This window comes from Vidua chalybeata, chromosome 26 (genome assembly GCF_026979565.1).
Source record: "Vidua chalybeata isolate OUT-0048 chromosome 26, bVidCha1 merged haplotype, whole genome shotgun sequence".
NCBI classification, from domain to species: domain Eukaryota; kingdom Metazoa; phylum Chordata; class Aves; order Passeriformes; family Viduidae; genus Vidua; species Vidua chalybeata.
The window spans coordinates 5,142,999-5,166,734 of record NC_071555.1 but is presented as its reverse complement, the minus strand read 5'-3'; the positions used below and the strand labels follow the sequence as shown (position 1 = coordinate 5,166,734).

At 53.6% G+C, this 23,736-nt stretch overlaps 3 protein-coding genes across 3 annotated transcripts in view; all 3 read left to right on the top strand.

Annotated features, from left to right (window-relative positions):
- The window catches only part of SCN4A (sodium voltage-gated channel alpha subunit 4), a 44,090-nt gene extending 40,472 nt beyond the window's left edge, over positions 1-3,618 (top strand). The window contains exon 26 of the mRNA XM_053965182.1: positions 505-3,618. Coding sequence (XP_053821157.1) covers positions 505-1,694 — 1,190 coding nt within the window. The 3' untranslated portion in view covers positions 1,695-3,618. The remainder of the gene's footprint in view (positions 1-504) is intronic.
- A 2,361-nt stretch (positions 3,619-5,979) lies between these two features.
- Positions 5,980-13,001, top strand: CD79B (CD79b molecule). The gene is made up of 6 exons (XM_053965183.1): positions 5,980-6,102; positions 7,915-7,956; positions 9,299-9,607; positions 10,110-10,228; positions 10,502-10,543; positions 10,887-13,001. The coding sequence occupies exons 1-6, from the start codon at positions 6,036-6,038 to the stop codon at positions 10,983-10,985; spliced, it is 678 nt and encodes a 225-aa protein (XP_053821158.1). The 5' UTR covers positions 5,980-6,035; the 3' UTR covers positions 10,986-13,001.
- Positions 13,002-15,730: 2,729 nt separating this feature from the next.
- On the top strand, positions 15,731-19,947 carry LOC128800222 (somatotropin). Its single transcript, XM_053965270.1, has 5 exons — positions 15,731-15,740; positions 16,601-16,764; positions 17,520-17,636; positions 17,981-18,142; positions 19,747-19,947. Exons 1-5 carry the CDS (start codon positions 15,731-15,733, stop codon positions 19,945-19,947), a joined length of 654 nt encoding a protein of 217 aa, XP_053821245.1.
- The last annotated feature ends 3,789 nt before the right edge of the window (positions 19,948-23,736 follow it).

Here is a 23,736-nt window from a genome sequence, read left to right as displayed (position 1 = left end):
TTATTAAGAAACTTATTGTTCTTATAGATAGTTGGACACGATACACTTGGACTTAATTGGTCCTCTAATTCAAATGCTATCACCATTGGCTAATTAAGAAACCACCCTGTGGTAAACAAATCTCCATAACACATTCCACATACCAGGTTCACAATACCAGGTGCAGGAAGTTAAAATAAGAATTGCTTCTTATTCTTTTCTCTGGTCTTCTCACAGCCTTTTCTCAGAACGATGCCTGGGAAAGTTGTGTTTCTCTCTGTGGCCAAAGAGCTGCTGCCACACTCCTTGGTGTTATTTCCCTTGGTGTTCTCTTTCTCTGAAACAGAGCAGCCAGAGTTTAACCCTTGGGTCTGTGCTCAGAGGTTATTTTTTAATGTTTTCCCTGCCACTGGAGGAGCCATCGAGGTGGCCTCACCTCACTGTGTCTGCCCAGATGTAGCCGAGCATCCCCTTCACCTCCCATTGGTGTCACAGCAAACTCATCTGTCCTTCATCCCTCCACAGGTATCGTTCTCTCAGATATCATCGAGAAGTACTTTGTGTCCCCCACCCTCTTCAGGGTCATCCGTCTGGCGAGGATCGGCCGCGTGCTGCGGCTGATCCGAGGAGCCAAAGGCATCCGGACGCTCCTCTTTGCCCTGATGATGTCCCTGCCCGCCCTGTTCAACATCGGCCTCCTGCTCTTCCTCGTCATGTTCATCTACTCCATCTTTGGCATGTCCAACTTCGCCTACGTTAAGAAGGAGTCAGGGATCGATGACATCTTCAACTTTGAAACCTTCGGGAACAGCATCATCTGCCTCTTCCAGATCACCACATCAGCGGGGTGGGATGGGCTCCTCAACCCCATCCTCAACAGCGGCCCCCCGGACTGTGACCCCGAGCTGGAGAACCCCGGGAGTTCGGTGAAAGGAGACTGTGGGAACCCCGCCATCGGCATCTTCTTCTTCTGCAGCTACATCATCATCTCCTTCCTCATCGTGGTGAACATGTACATCGCCATCATCCTGGAGAACTTCAGCGTGGCCACGGAGGAGAGCAGCGAGCCCCTCTGTGAAGACGATTTTGAAATGTTTTATGAAACTTGGGAGAAGTTTGACCCGGACGCCACCCAGTTCATCGCCTACAGCACCTTGTCGGACTTTGTGGACACCTTGCAGGAGCCACTCAGAGTTCCCAAGCCCAACAAGATCAAACTCATCACCATGGATCTACCAATGGTTGCTGGGGACAAAATCCACTGCCTGGACATCCTCTTTGCCCTGACTAAGGAAGTGCTGGGAGACTCGGGAGAGATGGATGCCCTGAAGGCCACCATGGAGGAGAAGTTCATGGCTGCCAACCCCTCAAAGGTTTCCTATGAACCCATCACCACCACCCTGAAGAGGAAACACGAGGAGGTGTGTGCTACCAAGATTCAGAGGGCTTTCCGGAGGTACCTCCTGAGGCGCTCGGTGAAGCAGGCATCCTACATGTACAGGCACAGCCAGGACACCCTGGGCGAGGACGCGCCCGAGAAGGAAGGGCTGATAGCCACCAAAATGCAGGAGATCTATGGGAACACTGGGACAGATGTGGAGACTGCCCCTGCCTTAGGCCTCAAGCCCATTCCCAGCTCAGAGACAGCCCAGGATGCTCCTGAGGAAGCACAGGCCTGGGGTAAGGAACACGTGGTGAAAGAGTCGCTGGTGTAACACAAGGAGATTCCACCTCTGGCCCAGACTGAAGAGACTTCTTTTGTATCTCCTGTTCAAAGCTCTTCCATGCACAGATCTCTAGATCTTAGATACTGAGCTAATTTCAGATATTTCAAGAAACCACCTTGAATGTCAAAGCAGGATCTCCTCTTGATCCTGGGTTTTACAGCCCACTGCACTTGCAAAGAGTTAAATTCTTTTTCTCATGAGAACTCAAATGTGAAATCTGTTGTCGGTGAAAGAGAAACAAGTTAGTTTTGAAATAATCTCATCACGATAACGATGGTTTTCAGGCATGAACAGAAGAGTATGGTTGTCCTCTCACTTAAAGTAATTATTTATTAATGTTATTTCACAATTAAGAGATTTCCCTGTATTTTATTCTTCCAGAGTGCAGCCAAGCAACCAGTAAAGATGAGCCAAGTGAAATAATATTAAGAATAATTACAGAAAACAGAAGGTTTTGTGAACAAAAATCTCCAAAGTCTTAAAGTAGCACCTTTCTTTTGAACCTCTGAATAAGCTTGATGATTATTTTTTGTTACATACAAGAGAAAGTGCAATTATGTCTTAAAAATTGGTTTGCAAAGCCAAAGCAAAGCATCTGCTGATTTGTTCTCAGGGTTAAATATCAGGTTTTCAAGGTCTCTGAATATGCATTGAAAGCAGAAATCATTCAGGTCTCTGTAGGCTGAATGTAAACACAAATTATAGTCAGGTTTTACTCTGTTTTCCCATTTCCATCCAGGTTTTGTGGCAGGAAAGCAATGGGCAAAGGTAGGATTTGGAAAACATCTTCCAAGAATCCCTGGTCCCCAGGACAAAACTCTCCAGGGTTTTCTTCTAGCCCTGTTGCAAGAGGAACCATCCCACTGGAGTGCTCTTGGTTGGCATTCCAAATGTACTCTTCATTAGTGTTAATTAATGAGATGCACCCCCAGGGATTGGAGCTGATGTTTGAACGATCCTTTCCATGAGCTGCTTTAAGGGTGCCCTAAATCCCACCCAAGCCCCAGATGGCTGCATGTAATAAACAATCCCACTGGGGTGTGAATCCCAAAATCCTCAGGCAGAGCACCCTTCCCTAGGCTGGGGCTGCAGAGAGGCCCCAGTGGCACATTCTGGATGGGCCAGGCAGGTCCTCACCAGGAAACCTCCAGGCAGAGGAGCGTTTTCCCAGTGGGAAAAGGGATTTGCTGTTCTTCACACAGGTGAGCAAAAGGAAAATAAATCAAGGAAAATGGCCTGGGCACAGCTGTGGCTGCCCCAGCCCTGGAAGTGTCCAAAGCCATGTTGGACAGGGTTGGAGCACCCTGGGATAGTGAAAGGTGTCCCTGCCCATGGCAGGGGTGGCACTGGATGGGCTTTGAGGTCCTTCCAACCCAAACCATTCTGGGATTCTGTGAAAAATGGGCAAAAGGCCCCAAGTTCACCTCTGATCACCTTCTGCCTTCAAAACGGAAAAAAAATCCCTCTTGAGATCAAAACAAACATGAACCAAAACCTCTTCCAGTTCAAACAAGGCCGTTCCTGAAGCCAGAGGCTCTGTCTTTTCGTACTCTGCTTCGGGCGCTGCCATCACAGGTGCCCCACAGCCAGGCCGGCCAGGAGTGGTGCTGAGCTTGGCTTGGACACATGAGCTGCCAGCCAGGTGGCAGAGCCGGGGACACTTGGCTTGTCCCATGGCCGTGTGCCCTCATTTCCATGCCGATGCTCCCTGCAGCAGGAGCCCGAGCTGCTGTCGCCGGCGTTTCCCTGGGAAGCATCCCTGGCAGGGCAGTCCCTGCCCGGACCGTGGTTCACAATCCATGCTGCTTCTACGTCTGTGTCGTCGGGGGTGGGGAAATGCCCCACAGCAGGGTTTGTGTGAGCTAAAGCCGTTTTTCTTTGTACATTTCTTACAATAAACAACTGTAAATGATCTGTTATTACAGTATCAAGTATGTTGGGGTGTCCTGGGGGAGGAATGCTTTCCCTGTGCCCGGAGGGCTGAACACCCCTTTCCCTTGGCTCCCTGTGCTCGGCCTTGGACCTGCCAACCTCAACAGGACCTGGGGGTCTCATCCTGCAAGGGAGCCCCCAGGGCTGTCCTCTGAGACCTCCAGCTCAGCTCCCAGAGCTTCTGCCCTGCTCCTGATCCCAACCCCTCGGTGCTTGCCGATGCCGGGAGCCACAGGAGACGCTGCTGTGGGCTCCACCAAGGACAGAGGGGGGTTTGGAGGAGGTTCAATCCCCGCGTTGCCCCACACAGGCTCCAACCCTACCCCAGCATCCACGTAGGAGCAGGTGAGCATCACCGGGAGAGGACAAGGGTGGGTGAGGGAGGTTCTGCGTCAGCGAGGAGGAGCCGCCCCGGGCCCCGCTGACGTCCCCGGGGCCACGGCTCGGCTTCGCCGCTGTTTTCGCTGCCGCTGGAACAGCTCGTCCCAGGGCTGGCGTAAGCCGGGCAGAGCCGTCTGTGTCACGCAGGCGGGGGCTGCAGGGGACGGGCATGGCACACCCGGCTGGGCACGGTGAAACCCAAACCCCGATGAACAGCGAGGGGCTGGGAGAGGTGGGGAAGGTGCAGCTGCCGGCAGTAGCTCTGCTCTGGGAGCCGTGGAGCCAGAGTGTCCCAGGGGAAGAGGCATGGGGACATGGGACCCTCCCCGTGGGGCCACCAGGTTCCCCTACACCCCACGTCGTGGTTGCTGCAAGCACAGGGGTCTCCAGGGGAGACTGAGCCCCTCAAGGGTGCCAAGGAGCCCTCGGGCAGCACAGGGGCTGATTTGGCCACTGTCACTGCAAACCCTCTTCAGTTTGTGCCCCACTACTGGTTTTACCTCAAAGGGCTTTACCAGGCACCTCCAGCATCCCAGCTTCCATCTGCAGCCCCAGAACCCCATAAAAACCCCTCCAATGCCTGCCAAGCACATGGGCATCCCTTTTCCTTTGCCCTGCTGGGATATCAGGGCCAGGCTCTGGTCTTCCATCCAGTCCCAGGGGTGATGGCAGCAGGGAATTGGCAGCAATGCCTCTATATACAGAACCAGGAGAAGGCACCTCTCCCATCACCATTCCCTCGTGGAGCCGCTTTTTCTCTGGAAAACTTTATTTCTCTTGCTTCCTGTCCCTTTGCATGCAAAGTCAGGCTGGGGCTGGTTCCCAGCACCCATCAGATGCTCAGAACTGGCAAAAACCCCCACCCAGCCTGCAGAAGATGAAGGTTTGGGGAGGCCCCGGGCAGTGGCACCAGGCTCTGGGGACCAACACAACTGGCAGAAGTACCCAAAGCTGTTTTTCACTGGAGTTACAGTTCAGTGCTCACCCACAGCTTCTAACGAGCAACAATCGGGGGGCGGGGGGGAGGCAGAGCCTGGGGGAAACTGCTCCTGCCCCAGAGCTCACCTTGGGGGCCTTGCTGTGCTTCCCTGGGGCCTGGCTGTCTCAAAGGTTCCATGGAGAAGGATCTTGGAAGTGCAGAAGGGGTGGGCATGGCTGGTACCCAAGTGACTCCTTGTTTTGGCCATTTCCCCATCTCATCTTCTCCCTGGAAGTGCTCCAAAAATGTGTGTATGTGGCACTTGAGGACAAGGGTTAGTGGTGGTCATGGTGCTGCTGCTGAGCTGATGATCCTAAAGGTCTTTGGAAACCACAATGATTTTGTGATTGACTCATGCTTCTGTGATTTTTGATTTCTGGACTCCCTGGGATGCAGGGATGGGAGCTGAGGGACCCACAACAAGCAACCCCACAAACATCCCCTATTCTTATCCCATTCCTGCTGCAACTCTTGGCTTCTGGGCCACCATCAATCCCTGCCCATCCCCTTCAGTGCCAAACCCCCTGGGGGGATCTGTGGAGTTGGGGGAACCCCTGGGGGTCACCCCCATCCTGTCCCCCAAAGATGTGGCCAGGCAGCACCAATCCCACTCCCTGGGCACATCTCATGCTCAGCCAGGTTTGGCACCTCCTGCTTTGCAGATGGGCTCATCCCCAGCTCTGCTGCTGGTCCAGTCCTGGCCACTTCCAGGCAATATTGGCACCACAGGGAGCCAGTGGGGGACACCAGGGTGGACAGTGCCCAGGGACACAGAGATGGACAATGCCCAGGGACAGGAGGGTGGATGAAGCCCAGGGACCCGGCGCTAAAAGGCACGGCCGCCCCAGCGTCTGCGCCGCATTCAAAACCAGCCCCAAGGGAAAGTCCCCCGCGGGGAGGATTTACATGAGCAGGAAAGGGGCCGAGCACAGAGCAGCAGCGTTGCCATTTTTAGGTACTGGGGCCAGGGTGGTGGGAGCAGCCGCTGTTTCTGCAGAAGTACAGGCTGGATGTTTTCCTGCCCTGGGCACTGAGGGATGGCTGGTCTGGGCACACGGCTCTGGCTGCTCTCGGTGACCCTCTGGCTGCTGGCTCTGCTCACAGGTAGGCACCAAACGGGGCTTGCACTTCAGAGCAAGGAGCCAGGACAATGGCCTGGGGTGTGTCCCCTGCTCGTGGGCTTCCCCCAGCTCTGCCTCTCAGGGCAATAATTTTAAGCTTTGTGCTGGTCTCTCTCAGTCCTGCTCTGTGCTGGGAGCCTCCCAGGGAGCCCAGGAGGGCACACAGGGCTCGGAGCCCAGTGCCTGCCCTGGGTTTGGGTTCTGCTTCCCTTGGGGTGTGCAGACAGGACACATTCTGGGGCAGGCAGGTGTCTTTGGCCGAGCGGGTGCAGAGCCAGCCTGGCTGGGGGTGCAGGTGGCAGGAAAGAAGGGTTGTTGAGGTTTATTAACCATTTATTACTCTCAGAGGCCTGGGAATGGGGCTGGCACATCGCCAAGGCTATGGCCTCTGCTCTGTGGGGTTCAGTGCTCAGGAGAAGAGGAGAAATGGGAGGCAAAAGGCTTTTGGGGTGATTTGTGGAGTCTGTGTGCACATCCCCGCGCTGGTCCCCTTAGAGAAGCAGCAGCAAAAGCCAGGACATGGCTCCTGTCCCCTTCCAGATCCTCTTGCCTGATGCAGGGACACCTACAAGAATCTGCAGCAGATCCCACTCTCAGAGGAAAACGTGTGCCCACGGGACAAAGGGCATTTAAAGGGCTCCTCTAGTGCCACACAAGTCCAGCATGGATTCAAGGCTGCAGGGTTTCAATTTGGCTCTCATGATGATTTTGAGGGAGGACAGGGGAAGTTCAGCCCACTTGTAGCTGCAGTGGAACTCCTGACTCGGAGGGGTGTGAGGGCTTTCAGGTGAGGGACCAGCCTGGTCTTCCTTTAGAAACACCAACAGAACCTGGGGAGCAAAGCCTTGGCACAAAGCTGTGCTGGGGACACAACCAGTGCCCAGCCAGGACAAAGGGCATCTCATCCTGGAACAAAATGGAATGGGGCTGGAGGGGAGGATTTGCCTGCGGAGGTGTCGGTGCTGAATGTGAACAGGGCAGCAGGGACCTGGAAGGGGCTCTGGGGCAATGAAAGGAGCCCCTGCCTTGGGCAGGAGGTCCCTGCAGGCTGGGAGTCTGCAGGAGGTGGCGCAGAACTCAGCTGGGGAACTGAACCTTTCTTCTTCTTTTTCTGTTCCTTCTTCTCCTTCTGGGGATGGGGAGGTTTGCAGCTGCCCTGCAGAGAGGGGCTGCAGCTCCTCCACAGGGTTTGGTGAATCTCCATCGAGAGGAGGGAACTGGGTACTCAAGCGGGGCAGTAAACAGGGCTGGGGCTTCCTGCCCAGCTGCAGCAAGAGGAACCAGGCCCAGCGGCACTGGAGCCGTGAGCAGGGCACCCGTGGGTGCTGGGGGGGTCCCCACCTCCCCCTGCTTCCTGCACTGCAGGTCCCACAGCACCAGCCCACAGCTCAGGGGGCTGTGTGGGGCCACAGGATCTGGGAACACCCCTGGCCACCACAGGGCCCTGAGCCCAGGAAATCCCAGCAGGGAAGGGTTTCTGCTTGGTTCAGGGAGTGGGAATGCAGAGCTGGGAGTATCTGGAGCCTTCCTGAGAGGCGCCAGCCTCGGAGACATTGTAGAGAGCAGGTTTCACTGGGGTATCAACCAGAAAACAACCTGGAAAACTTTCAGGAGACAGGATGGAAATCGAAGGGTTTGTACCCAAATCTGCACTACCCCAGGTCCTCTGAGCTGGGCTCTGTTGTTGCTCCTCAGAGCTCCATCCCCTATGGAGTGGGCAGGAAGGGCCAGGGCACATCCATCCCACTGGGGACATCCTGCTGGCCACGATCTCAGCCCTTCTCCTGTCTTGCAGGTGGGATCTCAGCAGACAAGAACAGCACCGGGAACAGCACAGGTACCCCCAGACCTGCTGGGCTCTTCCCCTACGTGTGTGCCCCAGGGTCCTCCTGTCCCACAGAGATGCTGTCCCACCCCCCACAGGCTTTCCCCCCCACAAAGGCCATTCCCAGGCTGTGATATCCCCCATGGCTCATCCCCAATCCTGCTCCTTCCTCTCCCTCTGCAAAGCCGGGTCTGCTTTGTCTTTCCTGAGCACCCACAGGTTTTCCCTCTGCATTTGCTGCATGACCAAATCTGGGACCAGCACTGGCCTTGTTCCACAGCACTTGTGCCATTGTCCTTGTGCCATTCCCACCAGTGGGGCCCTAAGGGTGACCTCTGCAAGCCAAACGGGCTCCTAAAGTCACCACTCTGGGACTAAAACATGGCCCAAAAATTACAAAATAAAGCAAAAGGCCAAAAAATATGGAAGCAAAAGAGAAACCAGATGGGATTCAACAGGCTGTAATTTTGGAGCTGGGATTAACTAAATGCGCACAGAGAGGGGTGGGAGCAGGATAGAAGTATTGGAGCAAAGGTATCCCCACAGAAAATTGAAGTTTCCATTATGATGCCTTGTGAAGGCTGACCTAGAACAGAGACTAGACAGAGCTGAAGAATACGGGTAGGTATTTATTGGAAGGCCTCAAGGGATGCACCTTGGGCAGCACCAGAACCCAGCCAGGGCTATACCCCAGGTGAACCCAAAATGGTCACAAAATGCCCCACAGGTCACGAGGTCTCTCACTTTTATAAGCTCTGCTCCATTTGCATGTTGGAGTCATTGTCCAATTCCAGCTTTAGCCCATGCAGTCCCATCCTGCTTGTTTTTCTCTCTTCAGCCCACGCTGTTTGTGCTCTTGGGTCTGAGATCTGGATCATTTGTCCTTGGTCCCCAGCTGGAGAAGGAATTGTTTTGCCTCCCTGCTCTGTGCAGAGAGCTCACCATCCCCTCATATGAAAGTCAGAAGTACACACTAAAGCAGTACAGAACCTGAAAAATATAAAGGCTAAAACCTGTGGCATCAATTAAAAGCAGACTTCCACCAAAAGCCTCAGATCTCATAGAATCACAGAATATCCTGAGTGGAAGGGAGACCCAAGGATCATCCAGTCCCACCCCTGGCCCTGCTCAGACACCCCAGCAATCCCACCCTGGGCACCCCTGGGAGTGGTGTCCGAACGCTGCTGGAGCTGCGGCAGCCTCGGGGCTGGGACCATTCCCTGGGGGTCTGGGATGAGGATAATTCACCAAAATCAAGCTGGATGCTCAAAAGCAGCATGAAAACGGGAAGCTCTTTGTTTGGGAGGTGCTGGGGTGCTGGGAGTGGCTGCAGTGACAGCCTTGTCCCCTGCAGGTGACAGGTGTCCCCTGGTGTACCAGAACATGCGGTACGTGGCCGTCAGGAAGAACATGCCCATCTACTTCATCTGCTACTCCCAGGAGCCCCAGATGATGCAGTGGTACAAGACAGCAGAGGACAGGGATGACGTCTCTGTGCTGGATCAGAACACGGCCAGCTACCTCATCAAGAGGACAACCACCTCCATCAACCTCACCCTCATCAGGACCACCTCCGAGGACAGTGGGATCTACGTGTGTGACGAGAAGGGCCTGGTGCAGAAGGAGGAGCTGCACTCGTGTGGGACAGAGCTCCGGGTCATGGGTGAGTGGCAGCTCCCCGTCCTTCTGCACCCCAGGAGATGCTTTTTCTTCTCCTCTCCCATTTCCCCCTCCATATGAGCCCCACATGGTGCTCCCACACCTCTCCCTGTGCGGGTGGGACCCTCTCCGTCCCAGCTGTGGGTGCTCTGTGGCCCCCCAGAGGTTCTGTTCCTCACTGCCAGCCCCACGGAGCAGGAAAACCTCCCTGGGTCTGCCCTGGCATAGCCATCCTGCAAAAAACAGGGTCATGGTCCTCTAATAAATCAGACTTGTCCTGCTCCTGGTGACTGCCAGGTGCTGCCCAAGGTGTCCCATCCCAGAGTTGGTCCCTGATGCCAACCCTGGGGGCAGCTGCAGTGCTCTGGTCTCTCCCAATGCAGAGGACAGGTCACCCTGGACCCCATGTCCCCCCTTGGTGACACACTGGCCATGGCGAGCTCATCACTCCCCTGCAGCCTGGCACAGAGGTGAGACCAGGGCTCTCCCTGTGCTGCTGCTCCCAGGTACCAGCAGCATCAAGCAGTTCCAGAACAGGAACACGCTGAAAGACGCCATCATCATCATCCAGTCCATCCTGCTCGTCATCTTCATCAGCATGCCCATCCTCCTCTTCCTAGATAAGGCAAGTGACAGTGCCTCCAGCAGAGGGGCTGTCCCCAGCTGGACTCACAGCAGTGTCCTGCAGAGCATCCAAGGCAGGCCAGTCCTGGGTGTGGGATGGGTTTGGGGTTGTGGGTGGGAGCGTGCATATCTGAAATGGGAACATACCCATCTCAAATGCTGTGTGGGGACTCCATGGATGTGCCTGTGGAAGTGGTGGGACCTGGCCTGGGGGACCAAGGCTGGGAGCAGGGGATCCTGGTGGGTGCTGACCCCAACCTGTGACTCTCCATAGGGTGAAGACAAGAAGAGCCCAGAGGAGGACCACACCTATGAGGTAATCACTGATAGCAGGACCTCCCTAACATCACCTGAGCCTTCACACTGGGGGTTGTGCCCCTGCTGGGTGTCTGCTGGGGGTCACCTTGTAGCCCCTTCCTTGGGAGGAGGATCAGGGCACCTTCCCCCCAAATTATGCATCAGCTGTGTTGAGCTGCCCCAGAAAGCACCCAGTGCACATCCAACATCCAACCTCCTACCATCCCTGTCCTCTGTCCCTGTCAGAAGCTGCTCCAGGCTCAGGGGGAACAGCCTGGGAGGGTCCCCAGCTGAGTGTCCCAAGGGATGTGCCATGGCTGGAACTTCCTGGCTATGTCCCACCTTCCTTTTTGTTGCTGCAGGGGCTGGAGGTGGAGCAGATGGCCACCTACGAGGACATCACTCCTTTCCGGGACGTGAAGGCCAAGTGGACGGTGGGGGAGCACCCAGGTGAAGAGTGAGGGGTCCTGTACCCCCCGCCAGGCCCTGCCAGCACCCTGCAGCCCCCATGGGGACGGATCCCCTGGAGCACGGCTCTGCCCAGATCCAGGCTGCCAACACCTGCACGGCCCAGCTCAGGGCTGGGAGCCCACTGCCCTGGGGTGCTCACGTGTCCAGGCTGTGTCCCCAAGGCTGCCCCACCCCACTGCCACTGTCCCCACCCTACTGACCGAACCTTACAGCCTCTGTAGAAATTAGGAGCCACCTGTGATCCCCCAGGAGCGAACTGGTCGCATGGCCCGGGCAGCCCCACACCCAGCACTGAGCTCCAGCCTGGTCAGTGCCAAGGAAGGACTGGGAATGAGGGCTCTGCTCCAGCCCCGCCACCCTGGGAAAGACAGGACAGGACCTGGCACTGCAAGGACACTGCCAACAGCACTGTGTGGCTGTTGTGAAAAGTGGATTTCAGGCCACTCTTCAGCTGTCAAAACCATGGCTGTGTCCACAGGCCCAGCTGGCAGAGGTCTGAGGTGGAGGATCCCCCAAAGCCCCTCCTTTTCTCCAAAGACTATGGAAGAGCTGGGGAGAAAGGTCTCACCCAAAGGCTTGCTGCTCCCCAAGCAAGAGCTGGCCCCTGTCAGAAGGTCGTCCCCATGGTGAGGGACATGTGTGACCTCAGAACATCTGGGAAAATTATAAATTGTGGGACACAAACCTCCAGCTGCTTTTGAAGTCCTAATAAAGGTAATGGGTAAATCCTCATCCTGCTCCATCCTGCCATGCCCATTCCAGGGGTGTCCCATGACCCTGGTGCCAATTTCCTGGGAATAATGAGAAGCTTTTTGGGTCCAGCTTAGCTGGAAACCAAACTTCACCTCTTCAAACTTCACCCAGAGGGCAGGCAGGGATGGAAAACCAAGAACAGATGTGAGGCTACCCGTGGGGACCTCAACAGTGCCAAAACAGCAGCTTGGGATGGGACAAAGAGAATCAGCAGGATCCAAAGCAGGAGAACGGGGCCCAGGACCAGCAACCCCACTCTCAGCTAGATCTGGTCTTGAAGGAGAAGACCAGACAAAACATCTGGAGATTGGGTTTCTAATTAAATTATCTTGTCATGGCAGCAACAGCTGAGGGTGGTGGGCTCAGGGCCAGCTGGACACCCAAACCAGGGCTGGGGGGGGCAGAGTGGGCATGGGGGCTTGGCTGGACGAGGGTGACAAGGACATTGTGGCTCAAACTGTCCCCTCTCAGAGAGCCCAAGGCCTCTGTGTCCTGGTGTTTCACAATATTTTGGGCTCCAAGCAGCTCCTGCAACTGCTCTGCACCCCAAAAACAGCCAGAGAAGGATAAAATTCTAAGCAAAAAAGGTTTTACAGAAGTAACAGGACGATTCTTTACCAGTAAAGCACCTCAGTGGAAAACTGGAATTCAGTTTAAGCAGCATATAATCCAGCAATTTGGAATTGATTTTTACTAGTTAAATAAAACTACCCCAAATTAGTTCTGCCACATATATATAAAATTTATTTAAGCATATTTTACTTATAAAATTGGTTAATTAAAAAAAGGAGCATTCACAGGGAGAGAAAAGAATTGGCTGTTCCTGGTTTCCACATTTGCCAAGATTTTAGGACTTGCAGAGCTCACCCGTCCATTCCTTGTTTTCAGTTTCTAAATGGAAGATGGAAGTTTTTTCTGGCCTTCCCAGCTCCAGATTCCTCAGATCTCTGTAAATAACTCACTCAAGTGACTGAACAGAATAATAGAAAAAAATAAAGAAAATCTGCTGTTTGCCTCTGGTGAGGAACCACTTGTGTCAAAAGCAGTTTTTGTGACCCCAGTCCTGCTCTGCTGCTCCCTTAGCCCAGGGCTTTGGCCTCCTTTAAAATGCCAGAAGTAAATAAATATTTTTGTAGTGTTGTTGGTTTATTTGAAATGCTTGGAGTAGTTTCTAAGGATCCTGGAGATGGGGGTTAGTTTCATTCTATATTCAGAGTGGTCTGTGTTTAAAACACATTTAATGTTAATAAATATATCAGTCTATGCAGCCCAGGCTCTGTATTTTGTCCTGATTTCTGTCATTGAATCATGGAATCACACAGGTTGGAAAAGCCCTGTAGGATCATTGTGTCCCCCAGCACTGCCAAGGCCACCACTAGCCCCTGTCCCCTAGTGCCACATCCACACAGCTTTCAAATCCTTCCAGGGATGGGGACTCTACCGCTGCCCTGGGCAGCTGTGCCAGGGCTGGACACTCCTTTCAGGGAAGGAATTCTCCCCAGTATCCAACCTAAACCTCCCCTGGCACAGCTTGAGGGTGTTTCCTCCTGTCCTTGGTAGAAGAGACCGACCCCCACCTGGCTACAACCTCCTTCCAGGGAAAATCCCTGTTTTCCATTGAGATGCTCAGGCAGACAGGCAGGGTTGCCTGGGGAGCTGAACTGGGGGTTCAGCCTCATCTTCCCACAGGAGTTCAGTGAAACCCAGCAGTTCCAGCTCTGGTAAATAATCCTCATCAATCTGAAATGGCATTTCTCCTTGGAGCAGTGAGTTCAGAGAGATAATCCCCCACACCCCAAACGTTCTGCAGATCTGGGCTGTGGCTCAGCAACAGCTCCTCGGTCAGGATTCCCCGGGCTGGAGATCACCAGGACCCCGGGAGCGCACCCAGGAAAAAGCCGTTTCACTTGTTTAAAAGCTCCGGGAAAGGTGGGTGGACACGGAGCCATCCTGAAGAGGATGAAGGGGTTTTTTTGTTTTCCAAGGAATGTGGAAATCATGGAGTGTGACGCTGCTTTAGATGGGATGCTGTGGCTTGGGAATGCAGGAATTGCAGAGACGGAAAATGGCCCGGCTGAGGTTTGGGAGCCGTTTATGCAACCGCGGCTCTGCCCGGCCAGGCGCTCGTCATGCGCCACTTCTGCCTCATTTACTGCCCAGACAGCGGGGGACAAAGCCAGCCTCGGGGAGCCTGGGCCCGGGCCAGGCTCCGTGCGGGATCATGCGGATCCAGCTCCGCTCTCCCCGGAGCTGCTGCAGTGACACAGCCGGGGCTGGGCTGGGCTGGGCTGGGCAGCTGCGGCTCGGCTCAGCCCTGACGGATTTAAACACGACCTGGAGTAGAAAACATAAAAACACGCCCAGATGTTGCAGCTATGGGGTGACGGGACACCTGATAGCGGCAGGACCCGCTGTTCCCTCTGCTGCCAGGACTGACATTTCCCTGTGACACCACCGCGTCTCCAGCAGCAACACCCGGGGGCTTCTCGGAACAGCCCTGCTCTCCCTCATGTTTATCGAGCAGCTCTCCTCTCTCTACTCCCGCAGCTCCAGCGGCTCCGGGGGTGATGCTGCTGCGTGGAAACCAGAGCCACACACAGCAAACGGGGGCCTGGGCGAGCCAAATCACCCCCATACACAGGACATCCCCTGAACATCAGACAAAGGCCAAACAAGTCTGGTTTGGAGCAATGGGGGCTTTATGTGGAGTAAAAGTCCTTTAAATACCCCCTGGAGCTGTCCATTCCAGGTTCTCTCTTGTTTTTCTCAAAACCTGGGATGGGTGGGTTGTGTCCTCTCTTCAAGGCCAGGCTGGACAGGGCTCAGAGCAGCCTGGGAGAGGAGAAGGTGTCCCTGCCCATGGCAGGGGTAGCACTGGATGGGCTTTAAGGTCTCTTCCAACCCAAATCACTCCATGATTCTCTGACTCCCTTCCCCATCTCCTCTTCCCCATCCCTTCTATCCCCTTTCCACATCATTCCTCTCCTTAATCCCACGGTATTTCATGTTTGCATCTCAGGCAGGAGCAGGAAAATGCTCATGAGCAGGTTTTCCTACAGCCTCGTCCAGCTGAGGATCAGAGGAAGCTCCCAGAGCTCTGGATTTGCAGTGGGCAGGTTGGAATCCAAACCAGCATCAGGGCAGGACAGCTCCTTGTCTCCCCTGTGACAAACCAGCTCAGCAAAAGTGTTTGCTGAACTTTTGACGTTTTGGGAGAAATTGGAAGCAATTCCTTGGCAGAAATAGGATTCATCTGACAACATCCAGCCAGCTCAATCCCCACAAACAATAGAGAGGAAAACATCATAGAATTATGGAATCCTTTAGGTTGGAAAAGGTTTCTAAGATCATCAGTCCAACCATTCCTCCAGCACCACCAAGGCCACCACTAACCCCTGTCCCCAAGTGCCACATCCACACAGCTTTAAATCCCTCCAGGGACAGGGACTCCTTCACTGCCCTGGGCAGCTGTGCCAGGGCTGGGCACCCCTTTCAGGAAGAACTTTTCCTTAATATCCAACCTAAACCTCTCCTGGTGCCACTCGCCACTTGCTTTAAGCCAGAAATATCCCAAGCTGGCCAGTCAGCCCTGTGGGCCAAGGCTGCAGAGCCAGGCAGGAACATCAGGAGGACACAAACAATCCCACCACGATCTGATTTGGGTCTTGCTGTGATGAGGAAACTTTTAATTGCAATAAACAGGAGAATATGGCGAAATCACGGAGCACTGGTCTCATCCCAAGGCAAACAAAGCTCCCCAAGCTGCACATCTGTGAAAATGCCTGTGATGAGGTAGCACCATCGTGAACACTTATGCATTTATGCAGGGGGAAGGTGCAGAGCTGTTGTTGTGATCATGGACACACAGATCCATTTTAAACAGACCCCCTGCTATATAAGGGGGGGCTCCACAGTTTCTTTCACCAGGTGAAAGAAGGAAACATTCCCAACCAAGCCACACCTGAGCAACTCACCAGCAAAAATGGCTCCAGGTACATTTTATTTCAGTTTTAAAGGACTTCCAGTGCTGGGTGTGTAGGGTGATAGGAGATGATGATGATGGGGTGGTTCTGTGGTGGGCTACACACACTCCTTACCATTCCTAAATTAAAATATGGCAATTTCTAAATCCATGAAACAGAAAACCTTTCCCTGAAGTGTGACTCTAATTCACTAATTAATCTTTAACCAAAAGTGGGCAAGGAGAGTGTTGCAAGCTTAAACAACGAGATCAAGCCACAGTTATAATAGTTACTATTACCATAAGTGTTGGCATGGATAATAAAACTCATATTTGAAGCTTCAGACAGGGATGAGGATAATGTCCAAGTCCTACAGGCTCAAGGGCATTCCTCCTCCTAAGGGTCTTTGTTTCTGCTGGGCTTTGTGGTCTGTGTGAGCACAGGTGGATTCGTGTTGGATGTCATGGGCTGAAAACCTTTAGGCTTGACCAAGACCATCAAGTCCTAAAGGGACCAAAAGCAGCTGGTCACAGCACAGGTGATGCCACCAGCTCTTGTCCCAACGGGGGCAGGGACAAGGCCTAGGGGAAAGCAGGAGTATGTCAGGGAAAACCACAGGGACACCCCTTAGTTTTCATGGAGCAACCACAATTCTGGCCAGGAAGATGCTGCTGGTCTCACTGGGAGCAGCCCCAGCCCCAACGGCAGGTCCAGTGAAAGGGTCCCTCGATTTCGGGGAGGGCTGAGCCCACCCAGTGTCCAACAGGGCACCATGGGAGGTGAGCATGGATCCAGCAGAGACAGAACAGGCTTGGAATGAATTCCCAGGCGCCACCTCCTCCTCAGCACAGTCCCCAAGGACTCCCAACGCCTTCCTCTCCACTTTGCAGGGTCCTGGCTCTCTCCTCTGGCCATTGCTGTGATCACCCTGGGACTGCAGTGGCCACGGGCAGCTGCCACCTTCCCAGCCATGCCCCTGTCCAGCCTGTTTGCCAACGCTGTGCTGAGGGCTCAGCACCTTCACCTCCTGGCTGCTGAGACCTACAAGGAGTTTGTGAGTGCTGTGGCCTGAGGGCACCTTCTCGTGTTTCCTTGATGGCTCCAGGACTGTAGAACTTCCCAGACAATTCCCAGCTGTTGGGAAGCTCTCAGGGAGGAGAATGAACCTTAACAGGATAGGGGAGGTTGTGTCCCACCAGCCTGTCACCTCTCTGTCTCCCCTCTGATGCCTGATGCCTCCTTGGGGCCATTTCCACCTGTGTCCAGACCTCCTGCACAGGGGTAGCTGGGACGTGGCACAGATATTTTGCAGGATTTCTCTGTGTTGGTCACCTTTGTCCCTGGGAGGGTCTGAGTGCTTAAACCCAGCAAGTGTCTGCTGCTACCCAGGAGCTGGCACGGGCTGTCCCTTTGGCACAGGCTGTCCCTGGGGATCATCTCCTCCTTGGGAGAACCTGTACCAGGTGTGTTCTGTTCCTCCTCCTCCTCTTGCAGTTTGTCTGGAGCAGTGTCTGCCCACCCTTGTGACACCCTGTTCCCTCTGGTGACACTGAGTCCTCTGCTGTCCACGGGCACAACTGGCCCTTACCAAAGAGCAGCACATTGTCCTAGGGAGAGGGAGACCTTCAGGGCAGCTGTTCTGCCAACACACAAACTCCTGTTTCCCAGCTTTCCACCCTGTCCAGAGGCACCTCCTGTTTCCCATTTATTCCTTGCAAAGAGGAATTCTGCAGGACAGCTTAGGAATTCTCCGTGCTCTTCTCCAGTCCACGGGCAGCAGACCTGAGTGTATCTGGGATGTCTCCACAGGAACGCAGCTACATCCCAGAGGACCAAAGGCACACCAACAAAAATTCCCAGGTAGCTTACTGCTACTCAGAAACCATCCCTGCTCCCACAGGGAAGGAGGATGCCCAGCAGAAATCGGTGAGTTCTGACCTGGGGCAGGCACAGACCTGTCTGTAGAGTCCCCACTGCAGGATCAGAGGGTTTCCACCTGTGAGACCTTTGATGTTTTCACCCTCCTCTCTCTTTGCTGTTCAAACCCTGCAGACTCTTCTGGGTTACACTATAAATCATATTCCCAGCTCCAGCATGAGAACACTGCTGTCTGCACACAACCTGGGGCTGGGTGGTGCCCTCAGCCTGCAAACTGGAGCTGCAGGAGCAGTGTCCCTCTCCGGGTCACTCCAGGCTGCTCCAGAGGGAGCAGGACACTTCACCAAGCACCATACCTACTCAGCTTTGACCCTTTCCTGCCTCAATTTCAGGACATGGAGCTTCTCCGGTTTTCCCTGGTTCTCATCCAGTCCTGGCTGACCCCAGTGCAGTACCTGAGCAAGGTGTTCACAAACAACTTGGTTTTTGGCACCTCAGACAGGGTGTATGAAAAGCTAAAGGACCTGGAAGAAGGGATCCAAGCTCTGATGAGGGTAAGTACCAGCATGACTGTGGAATAACAGAAATCTTCCAGGCACGGGGCACTCTCAGGGATCCACAGACCATGAGAAATCTCCCTGCCTTCCACAGGGCATCCTTTGGACTTTGCTTCCCTTTATTATCCAAAGATCATGAACCCCCCCCCAGTGCACAGGTCCCATCACTGATGGGACATGGAGCCCATCACTGATGGGTCCTGTTCTTACTGTCCTGTAAGAACACGGGACAGATGTTACCACAACCCGTCAGGGAACAGATTCCACCAGAATTGCAACATTGCAATCCAAAATCTTTCCAAACCCAGCACCAAAGAATTCCCAGTTGCTGAAATACATCGAAAAACAGCAGCACAATGTTTGTTACATCTCCAGGCAAAGTACTTTGAAACAGGTAAATTTTCCAAGGTTTGAAACCTCACAACATTTTATAAACACATTTTTTTGTGCAGGGAAGGACTCACTCTGATGTTTTCCTCTTCCATTAATACAACACTCCAAGCTGAGAGCTGGAGGGTGTTCTCTCTAAGGAAGATCTTGTCAGAGAATCCCAGAATGGTTTGGGTTGGAAGGGACCTCAAAGCCCATCCAGTGGGCTGTCCATGCCATGGGCAGGGACACTTTCCACTGTCCCAGGCTGCTCCAAGCCCTGTCCAGCCTGGCCTTGGACACTTCTAGGGATCCAGGGGCAGCCACAGCTGCTCTGGGCATCCTGTGCCAGGGCCTGCCCACCCTCACAGGGAGGAATTTCTTCCTGAGACTTAACCTGAATGTCCCCTCCTTTAGTTTAGAACCATTCTCCCTTGTCAGTCTCCCTCTCTTTTAAAGCCCCTTTAAGGTCTTCTTAATTTTGGGTTTGTTGTTTTAAATTAAATTGCCCATTATCTGCCAGGACACCCTTCAATTATGCTTATGCTATAAGTTTATCTGCCAACATCCCCCTGAAGCTGTAGCTGTGAGAAATGAATCTGGGCCATTATTTATATCTTCTAGCAGTTAAACAGCTCTGCAAGTCAGGCCCTGTGAGCACACACAGAGCTTCTGTGCTGGAGTAAGAAGGCAAAGGAATCAGGACCACTGCAGATTTTGCTCTGCATTCTATGTTTGTTTGGGCATTGGGAAGCCACACACAGAAACGACACAAATATTCCTTTTCCACTAATTTATGACACTTTTTACTTCACCAAAACCATTCTGATGCTGAGCACAGCAGGGGGAGTTGCTGATTACGGATCTCCAGATGGAGATTTGGGGCTGGATCAGAGCTTTGGGAAAGTGGGGGAAGAGAGAATTATTTGTGCAGTTCCCCATCCCTTTGCCTGGAGGGGTTGCAGAAAGCCCCTGTGATTCTGCCTTTATTTTAAGCCCCCCCACCAGGACACTCCTGCCTCCCTGCAGGCCCGTGCGTGTCACTGGCACACTCAGTGTGGCATTACCCCGCGGCACCACCTCCACCTGAGCGTTCTGCCACACACACGCCCCAAACCACGTCTGAAATCCCATTTAAGAGCGAGGGGGAATCCCTCTGACCTGTCCCAGAGCTCGGCGGGAGGTTTGTCCCTGGGAGACGCCCCTCCCGGAACGTCCCCGTTGTCCCGCAGGAGCTGGAGGAGCGGAGCCCGCGGGGCACGCAGGTGCTCAAACCCACCTACGAGAAATTCGAGCTCCACCTGCGCGGCGAGGACGCTCTGGTCAAGAACTACGGGCTGCTGTCTTGCTTCAAAAAGGACCTGCACAAGGTGGAGACCTACCTGAAGGTGATGAGGTGCCGGCGCTACGGAGAGGGGAACTGCGCCCTCTGAGCCCGCCCCGCTCCTGGAAGAAGAAACTGGAGAATAAAACTCGCTACTGCCGACACGAGTCTGGCTTTTGGGGGGCATGGGATGTTCGGGGCACTGGGAGGGGCGAGATGCCGCAGGGGGGTGAGAGTTTGGGGCTGGGAGGTGTATTTTGGGTTGGAGGATGAGGATTTGGGGTTGGGGAGGGGGGATTTAGGTCTAAGAATTTGCTTGAATTTGGAGCTGGGGGGAATTTGGGGCGGAGTTGGGACCGGGGGATGAGGATTTGAGGCTGGGAGGTTGGATTTGGGGATAGACTTGGGGCTACAAGGTGCATATGGGGTGGGGCACATTTGGGGCTGAGGGGGGTGGATTTGTGGCTTTGGGGGAGATTTAGGGGTAGATTTGGGACTGGGTGGTGGATTTGGAGCTGGAGGATAAGGATTTGGGGCTGTGAGGATGGATTTGGGGCTGAGGATGATTTGGGAGAGGATTTGGGGCTGAACAGCAATTTGGGGCTGGGGGTGGATTTGGGGCTGGAAGAATGAATTAGGGCTTGGATTTAGGGTTGGGGAAGAGTTGGGACTGAGGGGAGTGAATTTGTGGCTTGGGAGGGATTTGGGGGTAGATTTGGGACTGAGCAGCAGATTTGGGGCTGGGAAAGCAGATTTGGGGTCTGAGGAGGGTGGGGCTGGGGGGTGAATTTGGAAGGAGCTGAGTCCAACGTGTTGGTGGTGCTCACGAGGTGGATGCTGGTGCCAGCCTTGGCACAAGCCAGCCCTGAGCAGAGGATTTTCCTGTCACTGCATTTGGGAACACCACGGCTTCCCTGGAGAGGCTCAGTTTTTTGCCCAGAGCCCACTCACCTCAGCAGGTTCGGGCACTTCTCAACACCAACCTCATGGCAAAGAGGGAAAAGCTGACAGCAAGGGAAGCCCTGGGCCTGCAGGATCAGTCTTTGTTGTTGAAGTACTTGAAATGAGGGCACAGAGAGGTGTCCCCAAACCCCCTCGGTTGTTTTAACTCATTCCCAGTGCACAGCTTTATCACTGCTTGTCCTTGTGGTGCCATTTCCTGAGACCCTGGTGTGCTCCCGTTTGTCCCACAAAAAGGAGGGTTTGCCTTTTCTTGTCTTCTTGGAAGGAACCAAGTCCAGGGTGGTCTTGGCTTCTCTGGAGCTGCTCCTGCCATGAGCCAGCCCTGGGCACTGCCAGGGAATGGTCCCAGTCCCCAGCCTGCCAGAGCTCCCAGAGATGCCCAGGGTGGGATTGTTGGGGTGTCTGTGCAGGGCCAGCGGTGGGACTGGATGATCCTTGGGGATCCCTCCCAAGTCTGGCCATTCCGTGGTTCTGACTCCTCCTGCAGTTTGCTTGGAGCAGTGTCTGACCACTCTTGTGACACCCTGTTCCCTGTGGTGACATTGAGTCACCTGCTGTCCCTGGGCATGGATCCTTACTGAAGAGCAGCAGCAAAACTGGAGCATTTTGGGGTGTGACACAACCAATACCCATCAGATTTTTTGTTTGTCAGTTGAGAAGATGGAATTTCTGCTGGTTTGCTGTCTCTCCACACTCCCCCTTGCAGCCCCTGCTTTCCAGCCCTTTCCAAAGCCACAGACAAAGCTGACCTGACCAGTACTGCCCCCAAGGGAAGTGAGCAGCAGAGTCAAACAGAAAGCTCTGTTCCTGCAGAATCATCCCTCAGCTCCCTGCCTGCTCACTTCCCTTGGGACAGGGTGGGAGGGAACTCAGCACTCGCCCTCCGCAAGGCACCATCCAGCCTGATGGAAAGGGGAACAGACGGAGATTTGGAAGGACTTGCTCAGGATGAGAGTGGCTGGGTGTCCTTCTGGCTCACTGCCTCATGCTGTCAGTCAGTCCTTACAAAGCAGAAGCATTTCCAAGTGGTAAATTCTGGGGAAGCTGCCCCTTATATATGACAAAAATACGTGCATAAGGATGAAACTAAAACATGTTGTAGAGAGGAATTTACGCTTGATTTCTCTCCCATGCCAATGAATTGTCTTTGGAACATTTCGACCTCAAAGAAGAAGTTTTGTTTGATCTCAGTTTTAATGATGCCACTGAATTAAAGCAGCTCTGTCTTCATCATTTCCAAAAGTTTTGCAGTGTTTTATTAAGAATGAAAGTTTAATCTTACGAGACACCATGTGCGATACATCCAATGTCTGTTTCTCCTCCAAATACGTAACAGCAACAGAAATGGGCAATAAACCTAAATGCTACTAAAATTAATCCCCAAAATAAATGCTGGTTTTGGAAAGGAGGTGTTATCCTGTCAACTTATTGAGGTCAGCTATATCTGGAACCAGCAGAGCTGCAGGATTATTTAGACAGAGTATCAGATGTGTCCAGCACTTCCAGAACAACAAAAGGAATGAACCCTCCCTGCAGGAGCCCACGTAAAGCCCAAAGTTGTTGTATTGTGTTATTTAGTTTGTCCCTGTTTTTCCCTCGTTTATGGTTTCATCCCAAGTTGTCTCCCCCTCCCTAAATGTCAATCCCATCCCCACTCCTCCCAAATCCCTAGAAATTTCCTTGTCAATTCCCACATCCCCTCCCTGGCACCTTGTCTCGACTCTCCAGCCCCTCTCTCTAGAAGCTTCCATGAAGAGTGTTGAGTGATCGGCCAAGGGCCAGGGGTTTCCCCTCCACAGCTCCCCAATATGCTGTCCTGCTTGTCAATTACTTCATGTCCACCTCCCCTCTATCCCCCTGTTGGTGGACAGCCAAACCCCTCCCTTGTTTCCACCCCCTAAAAAAGGGGGGTGCTCCAGTCTCCTCAGGGGCTTTCCAGTGTCAGGGGCTTTCCAGCGTTGTACCCCTGAGGCCAGGAGCTCCCCGGAGCTACCAATAAACCTTGTGTGAAAAATGCATACTTTATGATTGGCTTTTTATAAATATTACAATGAATATTATATGGGTAATGTTAGAAAGTTATGCTGTATTAATTGTCTTAAGTAGCGTGTTAAATATACTTTTAGGTTATAACACATTGTTAAAATAGAAACTATGCTATGTAGGAAACTTTTTAACTAGCTCAAGAAAGAGATGAGATAATCAAGAAATTCTTCGTGCAGAGATAACAGTGAACGGGCCCATGAAGAGTTACAGCCTCCTTATCAGAAAAGACAAACATCCTTCCACCTTCTCTCCGTCTTTATGGAACCACCAGGATTAAGGGGAAAAACCCTGACAAAAACCAGAAAAGTTCTTAATTTGCAAGGAATTTATGCATCAGCCCCTCAAGCAGCGCCCAGAGAGGCGCCCCAGCCCGGCCGGGAAGCGCGGCCCCCCGGCCTGAGAGGAAACGCGCGGGCGAACAGCTCGGGCCGGGGCGGCTCCGGCAGCGCTTGGGGCAGGGCAGCCTCCAGTCCTGGCCACAGAGTCACGGAGCCCCAGAGTCACTGGCGATGGAAAAGACCTTCAGCGAGTCCATCCTGTGCCCCATCCCCACCTTGGCAGCCAGGCCAGAGCACTCAGTGCCACCTCCAGCCGTTCCTTGGACCACTCCAGGCATGGGGAGTCCACCACCTCCTTGGGCTGCCCCTTCCAAGGCCTGTCACCCTTTCCATGAAGAAATTCCTCCCTGATGTCTGTGTTTCCTGTCTTACTGGACACCCTGACACTATTTTAAGGCTATTGTGAGCCATATTAGACAAAGGTGCGTTTCATGCATGTGCCTTAATCCTCCTTGAGAAGATGATTCTGCTCAATGACAGCAGCCCTTCAGCAGGAGGTGCAACAATGCAACCATCAGCCTGGGAGCCAAGCAGGTGTGAGGGAGGACAAA